This window comes from Neoarius graeffei, chromosome 20, assembly GCF_027579695.1.
Source record: "Neoarius graeffei isolate fNeoGra1 chromosome 20, fNeoGra1.pri, whole genome shotgun sequence".
Classification (NCBI taxonomy): Eukaryota; Metazoa; Chordata; class Actinopteri; order Siluriformes; family Ariidae; genus Neoarius; species Neoarius graeffei.
The window spans coordinates 1,092,112-1,112,732 of NC_083588.1; the positions used below are offsets into that span (position 1 = coordinate 1,092,112).

At 41.5% G+C, this 20,621-nt stretch overlaps 1 protein-coding gene across 1 annotated transcript in view; it reads left to right on the forward strand.

Moving 5' to 3' along the window:
• LOC132869380 (voltage-dependent T-type calcium channel subunit alpha-1I-like) overlaps positions 1-20,621 on the forward strand; it is a 48,700-nt gene that overhangs the window by 205 nt on the left and 27,874 nt on the right. Inside the window, exons 2-16 of the mRNA XM_060902719.1 lie at positions 1-56; positions 2,413-2,564; positions 2,951-3,136; positions 5,076-5,193; positions 7,398-7,553; positions 8,732-8,822; positions 9,475-9,635; positions 10,972-11,460; positions 13,170-13,270; positions 16,310-16,433; positions 17,127-17,195; positions 17,780-17,958; positions 18,192-18,318; positions 18,672-18,797; positions 19,819-19,908. The exon at positions 1-56 is cut by the window's left edge and continues 33 nt beyond it. Coding sequence (XP_060758702.1) covers positions 1-56; positions 2,413-2,564; positions 2,951-3,136; positions 5,076-5,193; positions 7,398-7,553; positions 8,732-8,822; positions 9,475-9,635; positions 10,972-11,460; positions 13,170-13,270; positions 16,310-16,433; positions 17,127-17,195; positions 17,780-17,958; positions 18,192-18,318; positions 18,672-18,797; positions 19,819-19,908 — 2,225 coding nt within the window. The remainder of the gene's footprint in view (positions 57-2,412; positions 2,565-2,950; positions 3,137-5,075; positions 5,194-7,397; positions 7,554-8,731; positions 8,823-9,474; positions 9,636-10,971; positions 11,461-13,169; positions 13,271-16,309; positions 16,434-17,126; positions 17,196-17,779; positions 17,959-18,191; positions 18,319-18,671; positions 18,798-19,818; positions 19,909-20,621) is intronic.

Consider the following 20,621-nt stretch of genomic DNA (forward strand, 5'->3'; position numbering starts at 1 on the left):
AAAGGAAAAATAAAAGAAGTCCTTACTGTCGTGATACTTGTGTCCAAGAAATTTTGGTGAAAGGACATCGAGAAGGAATGAAAAGAAAAGGAAGAAGCAAAAAGGGAGAAATTTTAAAATAGACGGATAGATCAGAGATGAGGGCAGGGAGGAAAGAGAAGAACAGGAAAAAGGAAAGGAAACAGGAGGAAGGAGAAGAGCAGGACAAGAAATGAAGAAGGGGTAAATAAAGAAGATGTGAGATGGAGGGATTTGAGTGCAGAGTCTCTGGGTGTCTTTTATCAGCTCTGATTGCTGCATCAATGTCTCTGTTGCTTTAAATGGAGTCTCCTGTGTGATATCACTGGGTTGGTTTTCACTTGTCCTTCATGTCTCTGCCTGGACTCCTCCATAGAGCGAGTGATATCGATCACAGAGAGAGAGAGAGAGAGAGAGAGAGAGAGAAGAAGAAGCTGCACTTCTCCTATATCTGCCTCAACATGAAGATCCCAAGAAGGTCACGCCGTCTCCACTTCCTCATCTGCCTCACAATAAACCTTTAACTTCATTTATTTTCCTAAAGTAACGCTCTTAACTCTGAGGTGATGAAGGTCATCCTCATCCTCCCCTGAGAGAGAGAGAGAGAGAGAGAGAGAGAGAGAGTCATTTTTTATCATTTATTTTAATGTTATTAAAATAAATGATATAAAACACCATGTTAGGTTTAATTTCTGTTAAAGCCATGAAGTCCCGACTGCGTCTTTATTACCCACGACTCATTTGGAGAGGAAATATCAGAGAACACCACCTCGCATTAAAAAAAAGACAAGGATCATCATTTCCCTCTTTTTCCTTTACTTTTAATTCATGTCATTCTATCACTTAAGATTTTTATCATATTATAATTTTAACCATAAAATAAATTTATTCAGCATTTGCAAATTACAGCCTTCAGAAGTGAAGATTTCCTTTAAAACAGGAATATAAACGTCTAACCACAGGTTAATCAGGGAGAGATTTCTGGAGTTAAAACTCACAATCGTTGTGACTTTGTGTGAATATTTAATTACGCTGGAGCGTTAATTACACTCTGACATCAGTAGGCTGGGTAATTACCTTCAACTGGTGGGTTCATTTTCAATAAATCCACCATTTCTCTTCTTTTCAGTGATATCACTCTTTATAAGAGTGCAGAGAAGCTGAGCCACGATTCCCTATCCCCTAACCCCTATCCCTTAACCCCTATCCCTTAACCCCTATCCCTTAACCCCTATCCCTTAACCCCTATCCCCTATCCGCTAACACCATCCCTTAACTGCCATCCCCTAACCCCTATCTCCTAACCCCTATCTCCTAACCCCTATCTCCTAACCCCATCCCTTATCCCCTATCCCTTAACCCCATCCCCTATCCGCTAACACCATCCCTTAACTGCCATCCCCTAACCCCTATCTCCTAACCCCTATCTCCTAACCCCTATCCCTTAACCCCTATCTCCTAACCCCTATCTCCTAACCCCATCCCTTATCCCCTATCCCTTAACCCCTATCCCCTAACTGCTAACCCCTAACTCTTATCCCCTCACCCCTAACTCTCGGTCAGACTACAAACTTAAGGAAAATTAAAGAAGCATAATGAATGCGACTCTATAATGAGAACAGAGCAGAAACATGGCTCCGAACAACACCTTGTCAAGAATAACTCACTTGGGAACACACTGTTATTGGAAAATCATCAATCACAGGGTGGTGTGATGAAGTGCAGGTCCTGATAAAGTTGATTATTTTCCCAAAGCAGCATGTCCCCAGGCGTTTTACTTCTCTTAAACCACAGCAATCTGCCAATGATTACAAGTTTTTATTGATGAAAGAACAACATTGTACTTTTTATCTATTTATGGTTGCGTTTAAATTACTGAAATGAGTTTTGTTCCTGGAGATCTCCTTCCAGAAATGTTACATCACCATGTCAACAATTTTAATATCCGTTTATGTGGAGCATTCACTGGAGACGCCCTTGTGAATGAGCTGTTACTATGGAAACCATAACATATTATAATTAGAACAAGTGCATTAATATAAACCTGCACTACTATCAGAGCTGCTGTTTGAGAGAATTAATCAACACCTTCTGACCAATCAGAGTCCAGAATGCTACAGTGGATGAATTCACTCAATACAAGTGAGACCAAGAGGTGTGATCTGGGCGTGGTCAGGGTGGGGTTGAAGAATAAATTGAAGAAACTGTCAGATGATTCTGTTAAAGATGTTTATAATCAGCTGTGCTTCAGGACACAATGTGATTGTTTTTTATTTATTTTTCAGAAAATGTGTTCTATTGTTTTTAGTCCCATAATAACATTAAAGAAAACATTCAGGAAGCTGTGTGTCCGTGAAGGTCATGACATCATCCTCGTTTTTCTTGTTTCTTCAGCCTGAGGAACTCACCAATGTGCTGGAGGTCTGCAACATCGTCTTCACCAGCATGTTCACGCTGGAGATGATCCTCAAGCTCACAGCGTTCGGCTTCTTTGAGTACCTGAGGAACCCATACAACATCTTTGATGGCATCATCGTCATCATCAGGTGAGTGAAGATGCTTTCTGGATTACTTCCTGTAGGAACTAAACTAACCACAAATACACCTGCATCACGTTAAAGACATCAGAATGTCATTTTAATAAAATGCAAATGAACCGATGATCACAAGAAGAATCACAGCGTTTCTTAACATCATTCAGAACTTTACAAAATGTGCTTTTTCATCTTTAAACACACTGTATATGAACATAATGTGGAGTAAAATGCTGATCTTGAGCCGAGTCGAGTCACTCAGTGTTTGGTGTTTGTTTTATATCCAGTGAAAATTTGATTTCTGTTTCTGGATTTTGTCAAGGTCATGTGAGGAATATTGTTAATATCACCTCGTGTGTGTGTGTGTGTGTGTGTGTGTGTGTGTGTGTGTGTGTCAGTGTGTGTGAGATCATTGGTCAGTCTGACGGCGGTCTCTCCGTGTTGAGGACGTTCAGGTTGTTGAGGGTGATAAAGCTGGTGCGCTTCATGCCGGCTCTGCGCAGGCAGCTCGTCGTTCTCATGAAGACCATGGACAATGTGGCCACCTTCTGCATGCTCCTCATGCTCTTCATCTTCATCTTCAGGTGAGGAGGAGTGTGATTGAGTGAGTATTTTAACTGTATCCTGACGGGAGACGCGCCTTTATCAGAGATACCGCTCATATCAAGGAATGGATTTTTTTTCTGGATACAATTATTAATGAATTTCAAGTTTCTCTTTAATCTTCGACAGGTCTGAACATCAGGTGTGAACTAAAAAATGCGACTTAGGCAGTTGCATAACCCGACACTGAATACCCGGAACTTTCCGCATATATTTCCTCCGTTCCTGACATAAATACTGACATAGCTCTTGGACTCGAGTCACTGGATCTGAATATGATCCATATATTATACAGAAAGGTTTATGATACAGCCATTACAGTATATTGTGTGTGAGGGAGAGAGAGAGAGAGAGAGAGAGAGAGAGCACAGATATTAGCTGCTTGCCCACAGAGAACTGAAGGAGATGAATGGCAGTCAATATAATAACACTGAATCCCCCAAATCTCACACACACACACACACACACACACACACACACGACCCTGCAGCAGTGCAATTCTTGCCGAGTGCTCACAGACAGATGGGTTCCCACACCAGATTGAGTGCATTAAACCCCGTCGCCCATCCGTCTTTTCCTCCTCTCACAACGTCGTCCCTGAGTGCTGATGAATTTACACTCGCCTAAACGAGCCTCAGATTTATGGCGGTTAAACACTGACACCGCGACTGCGAGCTCACAACTCACACACCACTGCTTTCATCTACACACACACACACACACACACACAGACACGTGCACAATGAAAATTACACATTTACTTTTGTTTAAAAAACAAACAAACAAATCAGTGTGATGAGTGACTGTGGAAGAAGTGATGCTCCACATGATGATGATGATGATGATGATGATGATGATGATGATTGACCGTACCATCAGTATTCAGTGTCGTATTAAATTCTCTGCTCACTTTCACAAACACACACACAACAGGTTGGTGAGGGGGCGGGGCCAGACGTGGCCTGGGTGATGATTGACACATTTCTCAGCCATTCAGCATGCTCACAGAGATAAAACCCTGATAAAAGCCTCACAATGGTGCGAGATTTGATCAATTAAAGACTAAAATAATTATTATTTCACTATTTTGACTTGATCTGCATCACAACATTAAAAATGTGTGCACAGCAGCTGGCTTTACTCTTTCTCAGGTTTGTTTATCAGATAATATCATATTTTATGCACAATAAAAATAATTATGCATATTTCAATAACATAATAATTATATTTAATTATATTTTATTTCATTTTGTAGAATTGTATGATCAAATTTTGCAAATAAATATTTTTTTTTTCCTTCCAGAATGAATCGGCGTTCTGACTGACTGACTGACTTTTCACTCTTTAGGTTCCCTACATTCGTAGTGTACTACATGTGAACTTCAGCCTCAGAAAAAAAAATTAGAGGTGGAAAAACAGGGCGGAGTTTAACGCAGTAAATATACTGTGAGATTTCAGTCGTTCCATGTTTACTCGATTACAATACAAAAATAAATTCTTATTAAAAACAGCTTGGACATGTAGAACATATTTTTTAAAAATTAAATAAATAAATAAATAAATAAACGTAGCGCCACTTCTCGACATGTTTTACATAAAACTTGACATTAAGACGGTCATTTTGTAGCTTTAGTATTATTTTTTTATTTATTGAGCATATTTCATGCACATGGCTCTTAACAGTTGTGTGATAAAGTAGTAAAAACTGAAAATTATTTTTAAAAAGTAATAAAATCCATGAAAAAAATTAAAGAATTTTAAATATTGAAATAAACATAAAATCAAAAGAGCAACACCAAAAACAGAGGACGTTAAATACTGAATCATGCTGTTGATCTGAAATAAACCTCACCGCACCTCAGACCCTGCGAGTGTGAACTGAGTGTCACTGTGCTTTATTTTGGTGTTTTTGTGTTTCAGTATTTTGGGAATGCACATATTCGGCTGTAAGTTCAGTCTGAAGACTGAAGCTGGAGATACGGTTCCTGATCGGAAGAACTTCGACTCCCTGCTGTGGGCCATCGTCACGGTGTTTCAGGTAGAACTATCACTCAGGATCATCTCCGAGTGAGAGCAGAAAAAACACCAGATATCAGAGAAAAAACAAGGGGTTTCATCCGATCCTGGAGCGAATGGAAAAGCTGGGAATTGGATTTGGGAAAAAGTTATTTATTGTAGTGATGGACATAAAGAGACTTCACTGTAATTTTTTTTGTTCTGTTTGATTTTTATTCGATTTATATTTTATACTTCATGATCTCGTAATTATTATTCTTTACATGGAGTTGAGGTGGGGGGGGTGTATTCTGAGAGGAAAAACTCAGTGCCTAAGATTAAACACTTAAAAATTAAGATTTTTTTTCCCTCCGTGCTCTCATGGAAGGCGGTCGCATTTCTCTCCTCTCCTCTCCTCTCCTCTCCTCTCCTCTCCTCTCCTCTCCTCTCCTCTCCTCTCCTCTCCTTTTTTCCTGCTTGTGCTCTTTGTTCGTCTCGTCTGCCTATACTTTTTTTTTTGAGAGACTCTCTCCGCATTGAATTTCTAAACTAAAAAAGCATGGATTTGATAAACTGGTCTCCTAACGAAATTGACACAGTTTTCTCGACGAGAAGCCTGTGTTCGGGGGAACCCACTTGTCCTGCTGGAACGTCTGTGGAGGACATTGAAGATATCTACCTATTCTGAACCATGATTACCGGACTTTTGCTGATTGGATTAGGCGTTGCCCTGGTATATCGAGGAAATCAGACAACGGTGACAGCTGTTCAAAGCCCCACAAAGCTGCCCGATATGATTGAAGCAGTGGACAAAGCTGTCGGCACTCAGACTGTGGCAGAACTTGAATTACAACGTGGTTGTCATCTTGGAGATGCTTTTGGCTTTGCAAGGAATAAGTATTTCGGGGACCGAATTGAATTGAACAGAATGGACGAAATGGACAGATATGGATGAAATAGACAGATATGGACGAGTGGTGTGGACGTGTAAAGACTGCGTCTGTTCGAAAGACCAAACAATCTCTATCTTATCGACATTCAGCTCCCTGAACAGCACCGGCCTTGATCAAGGCCGTTGCTGGGGAAACATTTCCCCCAGAAGGTCACTGCTGGGAGACACTCTCGCATTCTTCACATTCCTTCCCCAATTTTCCGCGGTCACTGTTTTTCACCCCCAGTGTGACAAGCGGGTGCGTGACCAGCGCCCTCATGGCTGCAGGAGCGGACGGCTGCTTGCTTGCGCTGGGTTACCTCTACCTCCTCCCCTCCCCTCCTACCCCATTACCCCCCACCCCTGATTGCCCCCTCCTTTCCCCCCCTCAAGTCCCGTGTTTTAAAGTGTACTTGTGTTAGTGTGCTTGTGCGGAGGTTTTTAAATGCTCCCACACTGTACTCCTGATAGGAGCATAGTGGGGGGGGGGGGGGGGGGGGGGGGGGTGTTCTTTTTTCCTCATCTTTCCTCATGTTACTACTGTGTTTCTTTTTCTTTTATCCCTGTCTTCCTGTCCTGTTCCCCCTCTGTAAGGACAGGTTGATGGTCAATTTCACTGGTAACAGTGACAATAAAGGGTTCATTCATTCATAAAGTTGATATGTTTACGAGGAAAAAATACTTAGAAATTCTCCAAGATTATAAAGTCATCAGTTTATGATTGAAAAAATGAAAATGACACTTTAGCCAGGAAGCATGACACAATTTCTGAGTTTTTGGGTTTTTTTGCATAAATGTGATGACTTCATCTCAGAATGTCTCATTTTAGACAGATTTATGAGTTTATAATCTCAGAGAATATCCTGGATTTTTCTCATAAATGTATAACTTTAATCTCAGAAAATTGGAGAGGGTTTTTTTTTTTCTCACAATGTTACCCCTCCCCCAGATACATTTTTTTTCATGTTTTCTCGTATTTTTACCTGCAAATTTTCTTCATCTTTTTTTTTTAACATGAAACACTTCAGTCAAAAACAAATCATTTGAAAGTGCAGTAGTTTTTAAAGAACACGGACACCGGCTGATGGTGGAGGTTTCAGTGTTGGTTTTGGGATTGAATCATATCACGCACGTACCGATTCACAGCCTGAAGTGACTTTAATCAGCACAGAAATGAAGAAATGTTCACAAATATATTCAACTGTCCCTTTGATCATCCTTTATTACATGTTAATTGTAATGTTATTACATGTAAAGTCCAATGGTGTGTGTGTGTGTGTGTGTGTGTGTGTGTGTGTGTGTGTGTGTGCACGCAGATCCTGACTCAGGAGGACTGGAACATGGTTCTGTATAATGGCATGGCCTCCACGTCTCCTCTCGCTGCTCTGTACTTCGTGGCGTTGATGACGTTCGGGAACTACGTCCTGTTCAACCTGCTGGTTGCCATCCTGGTGGAGGGGTTTCAGGCCGAGGTACGTCGCTCTCCTCAGGGATTCTGGGTAATCGGGTTCTGTAATGAGACACTCGCAGGTACTGAGGCGAGAACCTTCAGGAAGCGGATCCAACAAACCTGCTGGTCAGAGACACAACACGCGACTGTTCTGTACGGTTTGGATTTTAATTCTGAAATTAAATCAGACATTTTAACGCTTTTATTTTGGAGTTTAATTTTGTGTTTTCAAACAGAATTCACAGAAATTGGCATTTAACTTTTAAAACAAGAAAATTTTAAACACAAAATTCAAATTGTAGTGATGTAATACAGCAAGGACAGATTCAGGACAGATTCAGCCAATCAGCACTCAAGAATGAATCACATCACTGAAATTAAAACCACTGTACATCTGCATATTTAATGAGATTAACATTCACATTAATTTAACTTGGATTTGAATAAAGCACAAAAAAAGGTCACAGTTACAAAATGAAATCCTCATCATATACTCTGAGTGTAACGGGTTCCTGAAGGGTTCTTCACCTCCTAAAAGGGTTCTCCAAAACTCACTGCACACTCTCCCAGTTCATACTCACAATCGGTCACTGGATGAGAACCTTTTCTGACAGGAAGCACTCCGCTGTAGGGTTCTCTGGAGGAACTCTTACGGGTTTGAGATTTTGTAATGTCGGTCTGTTGTGATGTAACAAAATAAATATCTGCAGAAAAAGAATAGCATTTTATACAGCGTCAAATTTATCCACCAAAATGTTCAAAACAGTGAAATTTGATCAAATCAGATGACCTGCTGGTTTGTTTGTTTTTATGGACCAGGGATCTCCAGAGATCTCGAACCGGAGCTCAGGTTGAACTGCAGCTCTTCTGTGTTTTGTTCTGTTCTCTCAGGCCTCGAGTCTCTGATGGTGGAATTGATTTTATTTTATTTATTTTATTTTTTTGGCTTCTACTCTGGGCTCCACATGATGCAGGTAGTCAGACAGCAGGAGTAGGTTATCTCCTCAGGGAGCATGAGGAAGTGGGCTTTCAGGTTGTGGTCTACATCTGAGGGATAGAGGAGGCGGAGTGGGGAAGTAGGGCAGAGAAACCTCTACAGCGAGGTCATGGACAACGACACCAACATTAACCAATGTTCTCATCATCTGTTTAGTGTTTTAGTGAAATACTCTCTCTCTCTCTCTCTCTCTCTCTCAACAGGGTGATGCTAACAGGTCATACTCGGACGATGACCGATCCTCCTGCAACTTTGATGAAAAGGAAAAAGAGAGAGATTCTCTCCAGTTGTCAGGTATTAAGACCTGTAGATCTCCAATTTCACACCAGATCTTAGACACATTCTGTCTGTCATTCTGTTTTTGTCATCATTACACTCTCTCTCTTTTTTTTATTCACATCAAATTAGTAGTGATGTGTTGAAGCGTGTATCATTAATGCATGAAGGCTTTTTCCAGAAATCATTTCGGCTTCATACTAAGATAAGATCAGCAATGCATGCACACGGACCTCCTGACCAACAGATGGAGCAGTTACGAGCATTAAAAAGAAGTTCAGATCTTCTAGAAAGCATGATCTTTTATAATCTTTCCTGTTTCAGTGGAAAAGCTGTAAACTCTTGGTCTGATTCTGGATTTTCTGCTTTACTCGCAAAGCAATAGTTTTTCTCCACGCTCGGTTATTTCTCCTTTTCTACTCCACCCCCCCTTTTTTTACCCTTATTTCCTTCATCAAGCTTCTCATAAAGTTGTGTGTAAAAGTAAACGTTTTTGTCGCCAAACTGAACAAGACCACAGTTAAATGAAAGGCATCTGAGTGACTGAGTGCAGCTGATTATCGTAGTGCAGACTGTGAGCAGAATTAGCATGTCATCATTAGCATATTGTTTTTCTTAACTTGAAGCGACTGTATGAACACACATTCTCTACTTCCTGCTCTTCACCCAGATCCTAAAATCTGCACTCTGACCCCTAACGGACATCTGGACCTGGCACCGATGCCCAACGCTCTCGGTGTTTACCCCACTGAGCGGCTAGGCTTCGCTCTGGGCTCCAGAAAGAGCAGCGTCAGTTCCCTCGGGAGAACCGGTCTGGAGCAGAGAACTCTGGTAAACACTCTTTCTGTAAAAGTCTAAAAGACCCAGAGGGGAAAAAAAAACAGCACAAAGCGCTTAAAGCAGCACAAAGAGCCTGATAATTAGCTACCAGTTCTGTCTGAATGGATTAGCATTTAATGCAGCACTTACATCACACTTAGTGCTCAGAACCCGCCGTCTGTCCACCAATTAGCATCAGCATGCACACGGCGCTCGCGTAGAGAGGCACTTGTGAATCTGAGAGCAACCTGTTGCAATAAACTCGATGATCATTGTCCTTTTGGAGAGGAGGATGATTGATAAAAGAGGATGCTTTTAAACTTTCAGGAGCGTTTACTCAGGGATGAGTTCAATGAAAGCAACTCTCTAGTAAATGACTAAAACATCACTACAGTACATTATTTAACAAAAATAAAATCACAAAGGAATATTTTAGTTCATTTTTACGTTGTCAAGTCAAGTTTATTTGTATCGCGCTTTTAACAATGAACATTGTCACAAAGCAGCTTTGCAGAATTTTAATGACTTTAAACATGAGCTAATTTTATCCCTAATCTATCCGCGACGATCGAGCCTGTGGCGACGGTGGCAAGGAAAAACTCCCTCAGACGACATGAGGAAGAAACCTCGAGAGGAACCAGACTCAAAAGGGAACCCATCCTCATTTGGGTGATAACAGACAGCATGACTATAACATTAACAGCTTTAACATGAAGTGTGTGTGTGTGGGGGGGGACAGGTTGTTAGGTATGCCCAACTTTGATTTAAAGGTGTTCAACGTGTTTTTCCTGTTCGAGTTCCATCCTGGTGTTTACGCAACAAATTAAACTCTTATGGAGCTGAAGTCGTTACGTCAGATCAAATTTCAGAGTTTTACGATTCCTAATGCGTCTCTTTCCAGTTTTTATTTGTGTTTTCTTTCTTTGTTCAATTGTCAGTTGTCCAATCACATCAGTGATAATCCTCACACTCCAGGTCGTGAAAATCAGTGTTTAAATACATCGTGAAGGCGTTACATGAGCTCTCACACCACCAGACCCACCTGGGAATTTGTTCAGAAAATATTTTGTTCAAATTAGATTAAAATAAATTGTATAGATTTGAACAGAGTATCGACACACAGGTCATGTGACACAAACTCAAATCACCTGGTCACCTGTTAAACATTTTTTTAAAAATGCATTTTTCCCCTTGATATGAACATAACATAATAAAATGTAATGTAAATGATAAATAAAACATTTTATTCTATTATGAACTGCAGGACAGAGTGTAAATCTAAACAGCTGAACAGAAGTGTGATGACATGAATTTATCTGTGAATTTATTTTTATTTCTGTCTCCTCAGTGTCCAGGTGGAGGTTCTCTGTACAGTTGGACTCGTGCGGCTCCTCAGGGCCCATGGAGCCGCAGGTCGAGCTGGAACAGTATGGGGCGGCCGAGCCGGAGCGTGGGGGTGGGCGCAGGGGGCAGTCTGAGGGTGCGAGGCCCTCACTCACACCAGTCTGAGCATGAATCCCTCCTCTCTCCTCCTCCTCCTCTACACCCTCATCCTCCTCTTCCTCCACCGCTCTTCTCCAGACATTTTGTCCCCTGTCGGGATCGCCGCGCTCTCTCTCTGGAGCTCCCTGAACTTCTACAGGTCCCCGGAGCTCCGCCCACCTCTCTGCACTCACGCCAGCGCAAAAAAAGCTTCTCGGGAGGACCAGCCGGTGTAGCGGAACATCAGGACTGCAACGGCAAGACGCCGGCGGTTCAGCAGCAGATCCTCAGTGAAGTTTATCCACAAGTCAACACTCGCAAAGACCGAGACGATCTGGAGGACGAGATCGACTACGTGAGTGAGACGCGAGTGTAACGTCATGATCAGAAAAGCAGTTTCCAGAAAACACTTTTTCATGTTTAAACAGCTGTTAAATTGTAAGAAACGGTGTGAGGAATAAAACTGAGCAAGAGCACGACAGCCGAGTCTCCTTTCAAAAACATTAAACATCTCCGAGGAAAAAAAATCAATGTTTATAAGAATTAGAATTAAACAACACTGTTTAAAATGAGTCTTCAATGATGTAGAATGTCTGCGGTGCACATCCCCATGTGTGAGCTGTTACCATAGAAACAATAACATATGAGCTGAAGAGCATTAAATATAATCCTCAAGTTTATTTTCTACAAAAATAACGCACACCTTCTGAGCAATCAGAAATGAGAGTTTTAACACGCACAACCAGCAATTAAACCAGTCTCCCTGTTGTACCAGTTTTGTCCACAGGGGGCAGATGTGAGTAAAGCTGTTCTCCATTGCGGTGAGCTAATATTTGTAATGCAGGCTTTTAGTAACAAATCAAAACATAGCTGTGTTTCATGTTTTTGTGTTCAGTTGGAATCAACGGCAGTGAAATAAATGGGTGATGAACCAAATATAGAAACTTTACGTCTGATATCATCTGGTTTAATAAATATAGAGCTTTAAATAAATTATATTTGGTTTTTCTGACTGATGAAATAAAAACCTCGAGTCAGATTTTTGCACGCTCCTGTACACTGTGGAGAAATTCTTTCTCATGTTCTTCTCAGATAAACAAATATAAAATCACTCACACGGATACGCGAGGGTTCAATTACACTAAACCACAAAACCCAGTGGAGGGAAAAGGGGGAAAACACTGATAATGTGCTGAGTGGAGGATTGTTTTTCATTCATTGAACAATGAGTGATTTCTGTATAATGAATAATCCCATCATCCTGAACAACTGAGTGTGCTGATGAGAAGAGCGAACAGAGGGTGCTGAACTCACACACTTTCATTTACAGCCGCTCGCATGTTTGTGTGTAATCAAAGAACAGCGTTAGGGTTCTCCAAGGGGAATCACGTGCTGGTGGTTGTGATGATGCTGGGGGTGATGGGGTGGTGATGATGGTGGTGTTGGGGTTGTTGTTGGTGGTTGTGATGATGATGGTGTTTGTTATGGTGGTGGTGGTTGTGATGGTGGGGGTGATGGTGGTAGTGATGTAATGGTGGTGATTGTGATGGCTGTGGGAGTGATAATGATGGTGGTGATGATGATGGTCGTTGTGGTGGAGATGGTGATGGTGATGATTGTGGTGGTGATGGTTGTGATAATGATTTTGGTGGGGGTTGGTGTTGGTGGGTGCGATAATGATTGTGGTGGTGATGGTGGTTGTGGTGGTGATAGTGATGGTAGTGGTGGGGTTGGTGAAGGTGGTTGTGATAATGATTGTGGTGGTGGCAGTGAAGGTGGTGGTAAACGTGGTGGTGATGATAATGATTGTGTTGGTGGTGGATGGTGGTGGTTGTGGCAGTGAAGATGGTGGTGATGGTGTTAATGATAACAGCAGGAATATGTTTCTCAGCATTTGCTTCATTGTTAATTGCTGAAGAATTAACCTTGTCCCATTTCCAAGCTGGTGCTTTTCCCTGAAGGGCGGAGCAAACCACTCACTGATTAACAATGGGGAGGGAAGAAGAACCATATTTTATTAAAGTGTTGATTAGAAATACATTTTTGTTTTGTTTCTCTGTGCAGAGTTTGTGCTTCAGGATCCAGAAGATGATTGAAGTTTATCGTCCTGATTGGTGCGAGACGAGGGAGGACTGGAGCATTTTCCTCTTCTCCCCTCAGAACAGGTCGGTACCGACTCCATTCATCCGTCTCCTGACGGTAATGAGCTGAAATTAAACAAACACGTTCACTCCACATGTTCAGAACAGGAAGAAGAGGATGTGTATTTCACTTCCAATAACACACACACACACACACACACACACACACACACACACACACGCATTCTTAATTAATTATAAAACATTATTATTATTATTATTATTATTATTATTATTATTATTATTATTATTATTATTATTACAACCACAACAAACACATGTATACATTAGTCCACTTAGAATAGCATCGAGTTTGCAACATATGGGTGACTGCAAAAGTTTGCACCCCCTTTATTTTCCTGGTGAAACAAGTGAATTCTCTTCATATTAAATAGCATCAATGATGAAATCCCAGTTAATATTAATGTCCATTTATTAAATCTGTGTCGTTGATGATGTTCAGTCTAATTCCAGGTGTAAAAACTGCCCACAGGTTCAGTAACGATGTGGATTTAGTGATCAGTGTGAATCTCAGCTCTGAACCGGAGAATATTGACGCGTCTCAGAACTGCAGCGGGAGAGATCTGTGCATGAGACCGAAGAGTTCAGACGGGTTTTTTATCATTCAGAGCAAATAATTTATATTAGGATGTTTATATTTAGTGTTCTACTACACACATGTTTATAAATGAGGTTCCTGGGTTTTTTTTATTTCACTATAAAACGAGACGCAGTGTGAGGAATCAGGATTGAGCTCATGAGCAATAAACACTGTTTATAGAATCTGAGAGCAGGCAGGAGACTCTGTTCAGCCTTCTTGGACAACTTCATCTTCTGAGCTGCAGGTTAGGGACACACACGCACGTGCACACACACACACACACACACAAAATCAATAGTCATGAAGGGTTGTCAGTTCCTCAGAGACGGGTTTGATGAGGTTATTGATCAGCGTTAGTGAGACAGTATCCAGTTTTTCCCACGTCTGAGCATCATGGAGGAAACATCTTCCAAATACGTGTGTGTGTGTGTGTGTGTGTGTGTGTGTGTGTGTGTGTGTGTGTGTGTGCATGCACGCACGCAATGCAAATGACTGTTGTATTAACTACAGTGCACTTAATCATCCAGTTGAGCAGAACATCCACGTTTTATAGCAACAGAAAATCTATTTTCAACATTCTTTATTAAATCTTTATTAAATCTTTATTAACACTTCATTAACTCTTCATGACAGAAACAGTAAACACAACACCAGCTCCCAGACTCACGATTATCAGTAAAATATGGAGGTCATGTGAAACGTCAAAACATCACCTTTTTAATTAAAGCATCATCTCTGTAATATTAATACATGCTTTAAATAATTTATATCTGATTATTTGAGACGTCGCCGTCCCTGTACACGTCCTGCTCATTTGTGGGTCTGTGAGCAAAAATGATTTCTTTAATATTTTAGAAAAGGTTCTGAATTATTATTTTACATTCTAATAAAACTCTATTCTCTCCTCAGAAGAGACATGGGGGGGGGGGGGGGGGGGGGGATAAATAAAGAAACCCAGACATGGACTAAAATAAAATCTTATGAGAATGGAAACTTTGGGTGTGTTCACCATCATGTTTGTAAATTTGTTTACAGGATTTTTTTCTTTTTTACCTGAAAGAAAAGGACATAGTGGTGTTGTGGGTTGTTTGTTTGTTTGTTTGTTTGTTTGTTTGTTTGTTTGTTTGTTTTATTGATTAATTATTGTGCACACCACTTACTTTCTCATTTTCTTTCAGAAAAAATCTCTGAAGATTTTCACATGCACACATCATTTCCTTTGTTCATGAGAATTTTTTAAGTGCGTGTTTGCGTGCGTGTGCGTGCATGCGTGTGTGTGTGCGTGTGTGTATGTGTGTGTGTGCATGTGTGTGCGTGTGTGTGCGTGTGTGTGTGTGCATGTGTGTGTGCGTGTGCGTGCGTGCGTGTGTGTGTGTGCGTGTGTGCGTGTGTGTGTTTGGTGCCTTTCAGGGCTCTGTATGTTTCTGTTCCAGTCTGAGTTTCTCATCGTCTCCCTTTTTGTCTCATAATGCATTTTGATATGCAAATGATTATGATGAAACTATGAATATGCAAATTAGCCAGTGATGTGACCTTGCGACTTTGAGTGACCTTTTGAACGACTTTCCCCTGAATCGAGTTTGACAGTCACTAAAGATCTGAGGCCAAGTTTACATTAGACCGTATCTGTCTCGTTTTCTTCGCGGATGCACTGTCCGTTTACATTAAACCGCCTGGAAACGCTGGGAAACGGGAATCCGCCAGCGTCCACGTATTCAATCCAGATCGTGTCTGGTCCGGTGCTGTGTAAACATTGAGAATACGCGGATACGCTGTGCTGAGCTCTAGCTGGCGTCGTCATTGGACAACGTCACTGTGACATCCACCTTCCTGATTTGCTGGTGTTGGTCATGTGACGCAACTGCTGAAAAACGGTGCGGACTTCCGCCTTGTATCACCTTTCATTAAAGAGTATAAAAGTATGAAAATACTGCAAATACTGATGCAAATACTGCCCATTGTGTAGTTATGATTGTCTTTAGGCTTGCCATCCTTCCACTTGCGAGTGGTAAGTGATCTGCGCTGGGATCACACACACAGCGGCTCAGTCCCAAATCACTGCTCGTGCGCTTCACTCGCGCGCTCTGTGAGCTGCGCAGGGCCGGAGTGCGCACCCTCCAGAGGGCACTCGCTGTTCAGGGTGGAGTGATTTGGAGCGCAGGATGCCTGTGGAGCCGAGCGTATCCGTGTATTGGCGTTGCTATGTGCACGTGAATCGTGTATTGGCGTTGCTGTGTGCACACTAATCGTTTTAAAAACGTTAATCTGATGATCCGCTGATGCGGTCTAATGTAAACCCCACCTGAGTTGTATTCTCCGGTGGTGTAACTGTGTGATTCTGAGCTAATCATAAACTGATATTTCTGTTGTTAGTGGGTTTTTTGTTTTGTTTTTTGTCTTTTGATTGATTGTTTGTTTGTTTGTTTGTTTGTTTGTTTGTTTGTTTGTTTGTTTGTTTGCAGGTTCAGGTTGATGTGCCAGTCCATCATCGCCCATAAGCTGTTTGACTACGTGGTGTTGGCCTTCATCTTCTCCAACTGCATCACTGTGGCTCTGGAGAGACCCAAAATCCTCCAGGGCAGTTTGGTATGACCCACATGCTAACTGCTAATCGCTAACTGCTAACAACCATGTCATGTGATGATTGCGCTGTAAATCAAAACCAAAGGGTCGATGTTTCTTTCTTTGAATTATCTTCATGAAATAAAGGTTATAACGAGGACCCGGTGTGATCATGAATTATAATAAAGACTTTCAACACCAGCGCCTGAACGAATAAATCCACGGAGCAGAAACGCAGACTGACTGTGTGTGATGGCTGTGCTCTGTGGGTGGGCGGGGCATACTCTCTCTCCGAAGCCCATCACAGTGACACTAGCCAATCAGGAGTGTCTGTGAGCTCCCGCATGGATGAGCACTTCCCTCCGAGTGTGTCGACCCGAGTCCATGCCGGTTCTCCTCAGAGCTCGGGAGCCGAACCTCACGGCCGAGAGTCCGTCAAATCACTGTCTATAATCAGATTATATTCCAGAGATTAATATCACCTGCTTTATTATTCATCAAAGTGACGCTTTATAACACATTTATACAGACATATATTTATTTATAACACATTTATATGGAGATGTAATTATTTATAACACTTGTACAGATATAACGGGTTAGAAATGAATTAATCATGTTATGAATTTTCACAGACTGAATAATGCTGATGATCAGCGAGCAAAATCAGACAGAGAAGTAACGCGCGCGTGTGTGTGTGTGTGTGTGTGTGTGTAGGAGAGGCTTTTCCTCACCATCTCTAATTACATCTTCACTGCTATCTTCGTGGGTGAAATGACTCTAAAGGTAAATGTGAGCTTCCTGATGTTCCTGTCACCATGAAAGTGGAGTTTAAACCTGATGATTACTGACGAGTTTCAGCATAAAAACACAGCAGGGTGATGTTCTCTTCATCCTCCTCTCTCTCTCTCTCTCTCTCTCTCTCTCTCTCTCTCTCCTCATTCTCTCTCTCCTCATTCTCTCTCTCCTCCTCCTCCTCTCTCTCTCCTCTTTCTCTCTCTCTCCTCCTCCTCCTCCTCCTCCTCTCTCTCTCCTCATTCTCTCTCTCCTCCTCCTCCTCCTCCTCCTCTCTCTCTCTCTCTCCTCTTTCTCTCTCTCTCCTCATTCTCTCTCTCTCTCTCTCTCCTCATTCTCTCTCTCCTCCTCCTCCTCTCTCTCTCCTCATTCTCTCTCTCCTCCTCCTCCTCTCTCTCTCCTCTTTCTCTCTCTCTCCTCCTCCTCCTCTCTCTCTCCTCCTCCTCCTCTCTCTCCTCATCCTCTCTCTCTCTCTCTCTCTCCTCATTCTCTCTCTCGCTCACCTCATTCTCCTCTCTCTCTCTCCTCATCCTCCTCTCTCTCTCTCTCTCTCTCTCTCTCTCTCTCTCTCTCAGGTGGTGTCGATGGGCTTATACCTGGGTGATCAGGCGTACCTGCGCAGCAGTTGGAATATCCTCGATGGTTTTTTGGTGTTTGTCTCATTGATTGACATCGTTGTGTCGATGGCGGGCGGAGCTAAGATCCTGGGGGTCCTCAGGGTTCTCAGGCTCCTGCGCACACTCCGCCCCCTCAGGTACGGAGGAGAAACTGCAGCATATGAAAGGGGTGGAGCAGGACACTCTTCAAAACAAAACCCTTCCTGATTAATGTCAATAAATAGTTTATAATTATGAAGGAGTTTGAACTAAAGTATAATAATTTGCTCCGTCAGCACAGCGTTGTGGCTGATGAGATTCTCAGCACTGCTTTCTGTCAATAAGAACACATTTTTCTCTTTATTTATTTACCTCGTTTTCTGTTTCTCAGGGTTATCAGTCGCGCTCCGGGCCTCAAGCTCGTCGTAGAGACTCTGATTACGTCTCTGAAGCCCATCGGGAACATCGTTCTCATCTGCTGTGCTTTCTTCATCATCTTTGGGATCCTTGGAGTCCAGGTACAGAACCTCAGGCTCTCTTCTCTTTCTCTCCAGTTTGTCTCATCCTCTTCATCCCTCCTTTTATTTTATTCTTTATTTTCCTGCTTTCACTCCAGAAATTTCACTGAAATCGTATCAGATGTCACTCACTGATTTGATTTTAATTTATTTAGAGATTGTATTTTTCTGCTCTTTTCTTCAGTTTTCCTCTCACATCACTTGGTTGTTTGTTTGTTTGTTTGTTTGTTTGTTTGTTTGTTTGTTTGTTTGTTTTTTGATGTCTCACTTTGACAAGTTTGTCAGAAATGAAAAGCCCCGAGTGTGTGTGATTGTGAGTGACCCAGTTCAGTGTTTCTGTTTCACCTTGACAGCTTTTTAAAGGAAAGTTCTTCTACTGCCTGGGTCTCGACGTCAGGAACATCACCAACAAGTCTGACTGCCTGCTCGCCAATTACAAGTGGGTTCATCACAAGTACAACTTTGACAATCTGGGCCAGGTGAGCTCCATTCTCACACTCTTTACTGCAAAGAGCACTGTGTGTTATCTCTCACACACATCCCACAACAGAAATAACCATCACTTCTCTTTTTCTTTTTAACCTTTCATCCATTCAAGGTCATTTTACAAACAACAATATAATAATTTATTATAAAGGATCAGTGATAAAATTTACACCAAAAACATTATAACTTGTCAAGTAATAATTTTATAAGTTGTAACCATGTTTCAATTTTGTAAAATAAATAAATAAAAATGTAAGCAACAGTGATCAACCTTTTAAAGATTTTTGTGAATTTTAAAGTATTAATGTGATTATCTGGGGAAAAATTATAATTTCTAAAGTAACAGTATTAGTTTCGTAAAGTAAGCATGCTGAAAGTTGATATAAAAACATAATCAAAGAATAAATTTTAAAAATTGAAAAAGTGGGGGTGGCACGGTGGTGTAGTGGTTAGCGCTGTTGCCTCACAGCAAGAAGGTCCGGGTTCGAGCCCCGTGGCCGGCGAGGGCCTTTCTGTGCGGAGTTTGCATGTTCTCCCCGTGTCCGCGTGGGTTTCCTCCGGGTGCTCCGGTTTCCCCCACAGTCCAAAGACATGCAGGTTAGGTTAACTGGTGACTCTAAATTGAGCGTAGGTGTGAATGTGAGTGTGAATGGTTGTCTGTGTCTATGTGTCAGCCCTGTGATGACCTGGCGACTTGTCCAGGGTGAACCCCGCCTTTTGCCCGTAGTCAGCTGGGATAGGATCCAGCTCACCTGCGACCCTGTAGAACAGGATAAAGCGGCTACAGATAATGAGATGAGATGAGAAATTGAAAAAGTTATCATTTGTAAAGGTTTTATAATTTCAAATGTGTTATATTTTGCAAAAATAAAAATGTTACTAAAATAATATTTACACTTTTATCTGTAATAACTGTACCCTGGTGTCCCCGTGCCGCTGTCCCATGCTCCTCTATCTGCAGAAACTCGGACATTATTATTGTTATTATTATTTCTGTGCTCTTTTTTTCCTCAGGCTCTCATGTCCCTGTTTGTCCTCGCTTCCAAGGACGGCTGGGTCAACATCATGTATCACGGTCTCGACTCGGTGGCCGTGGACCAGCAGGTACGAGTTCTCCTTCACAGGCCTCCTCAGGGTGCCATTACTTTACACTCAGAAAAACTGGGACTCTGACTAACCATCTGACTCTTTGTACAGTAAATAATTTAAAAGGGGTTTTTTTTCAGGAAATGTATAAACACGTGTCTTACAGTATCTCTCTCTCTCTCTCTCTCTCTCACACACACACACACACACACACACACACACACACACGCACGCACCAGCACCAGCTGAGATAAATCCCCGTCACAAATCTTCCATGAGCTTCATTAAAACTTGACTTTCTTTTTAAAGAGTGTAATTTTCAAAGTTGATGTTCATTCAGATCTCACAGACTCAACGCCGTCGAGATCCAGAACGAACTCCAGCGTTTCTTCGCCTGCTGACTTTTATTCTTTTGTAAATTTGAGATAAAGTTTCGGGTGAAGATTCCCAACAACAATGTTTATAAGCTGAAGAATAAACACAACAGGCTGATGATTTCATTTAATTTGATATGCTGTATGGTTTTTTATTTAATTCATATATTTCCACTTATTTTCATGTATGTGTAGTTTTTTTTAATCTCCAAAAATATTTAACATTTTTTTACATTTCATCTATTTTTAATTTAATTTAATTTTAGTTGATCTAATTTTCTATTTATTTTTCTTTTCTATGTTGTTTCTTTTCTTTTTTTTTTCTTTCCCAAAACATTTTTCTATATTAAAGCAATA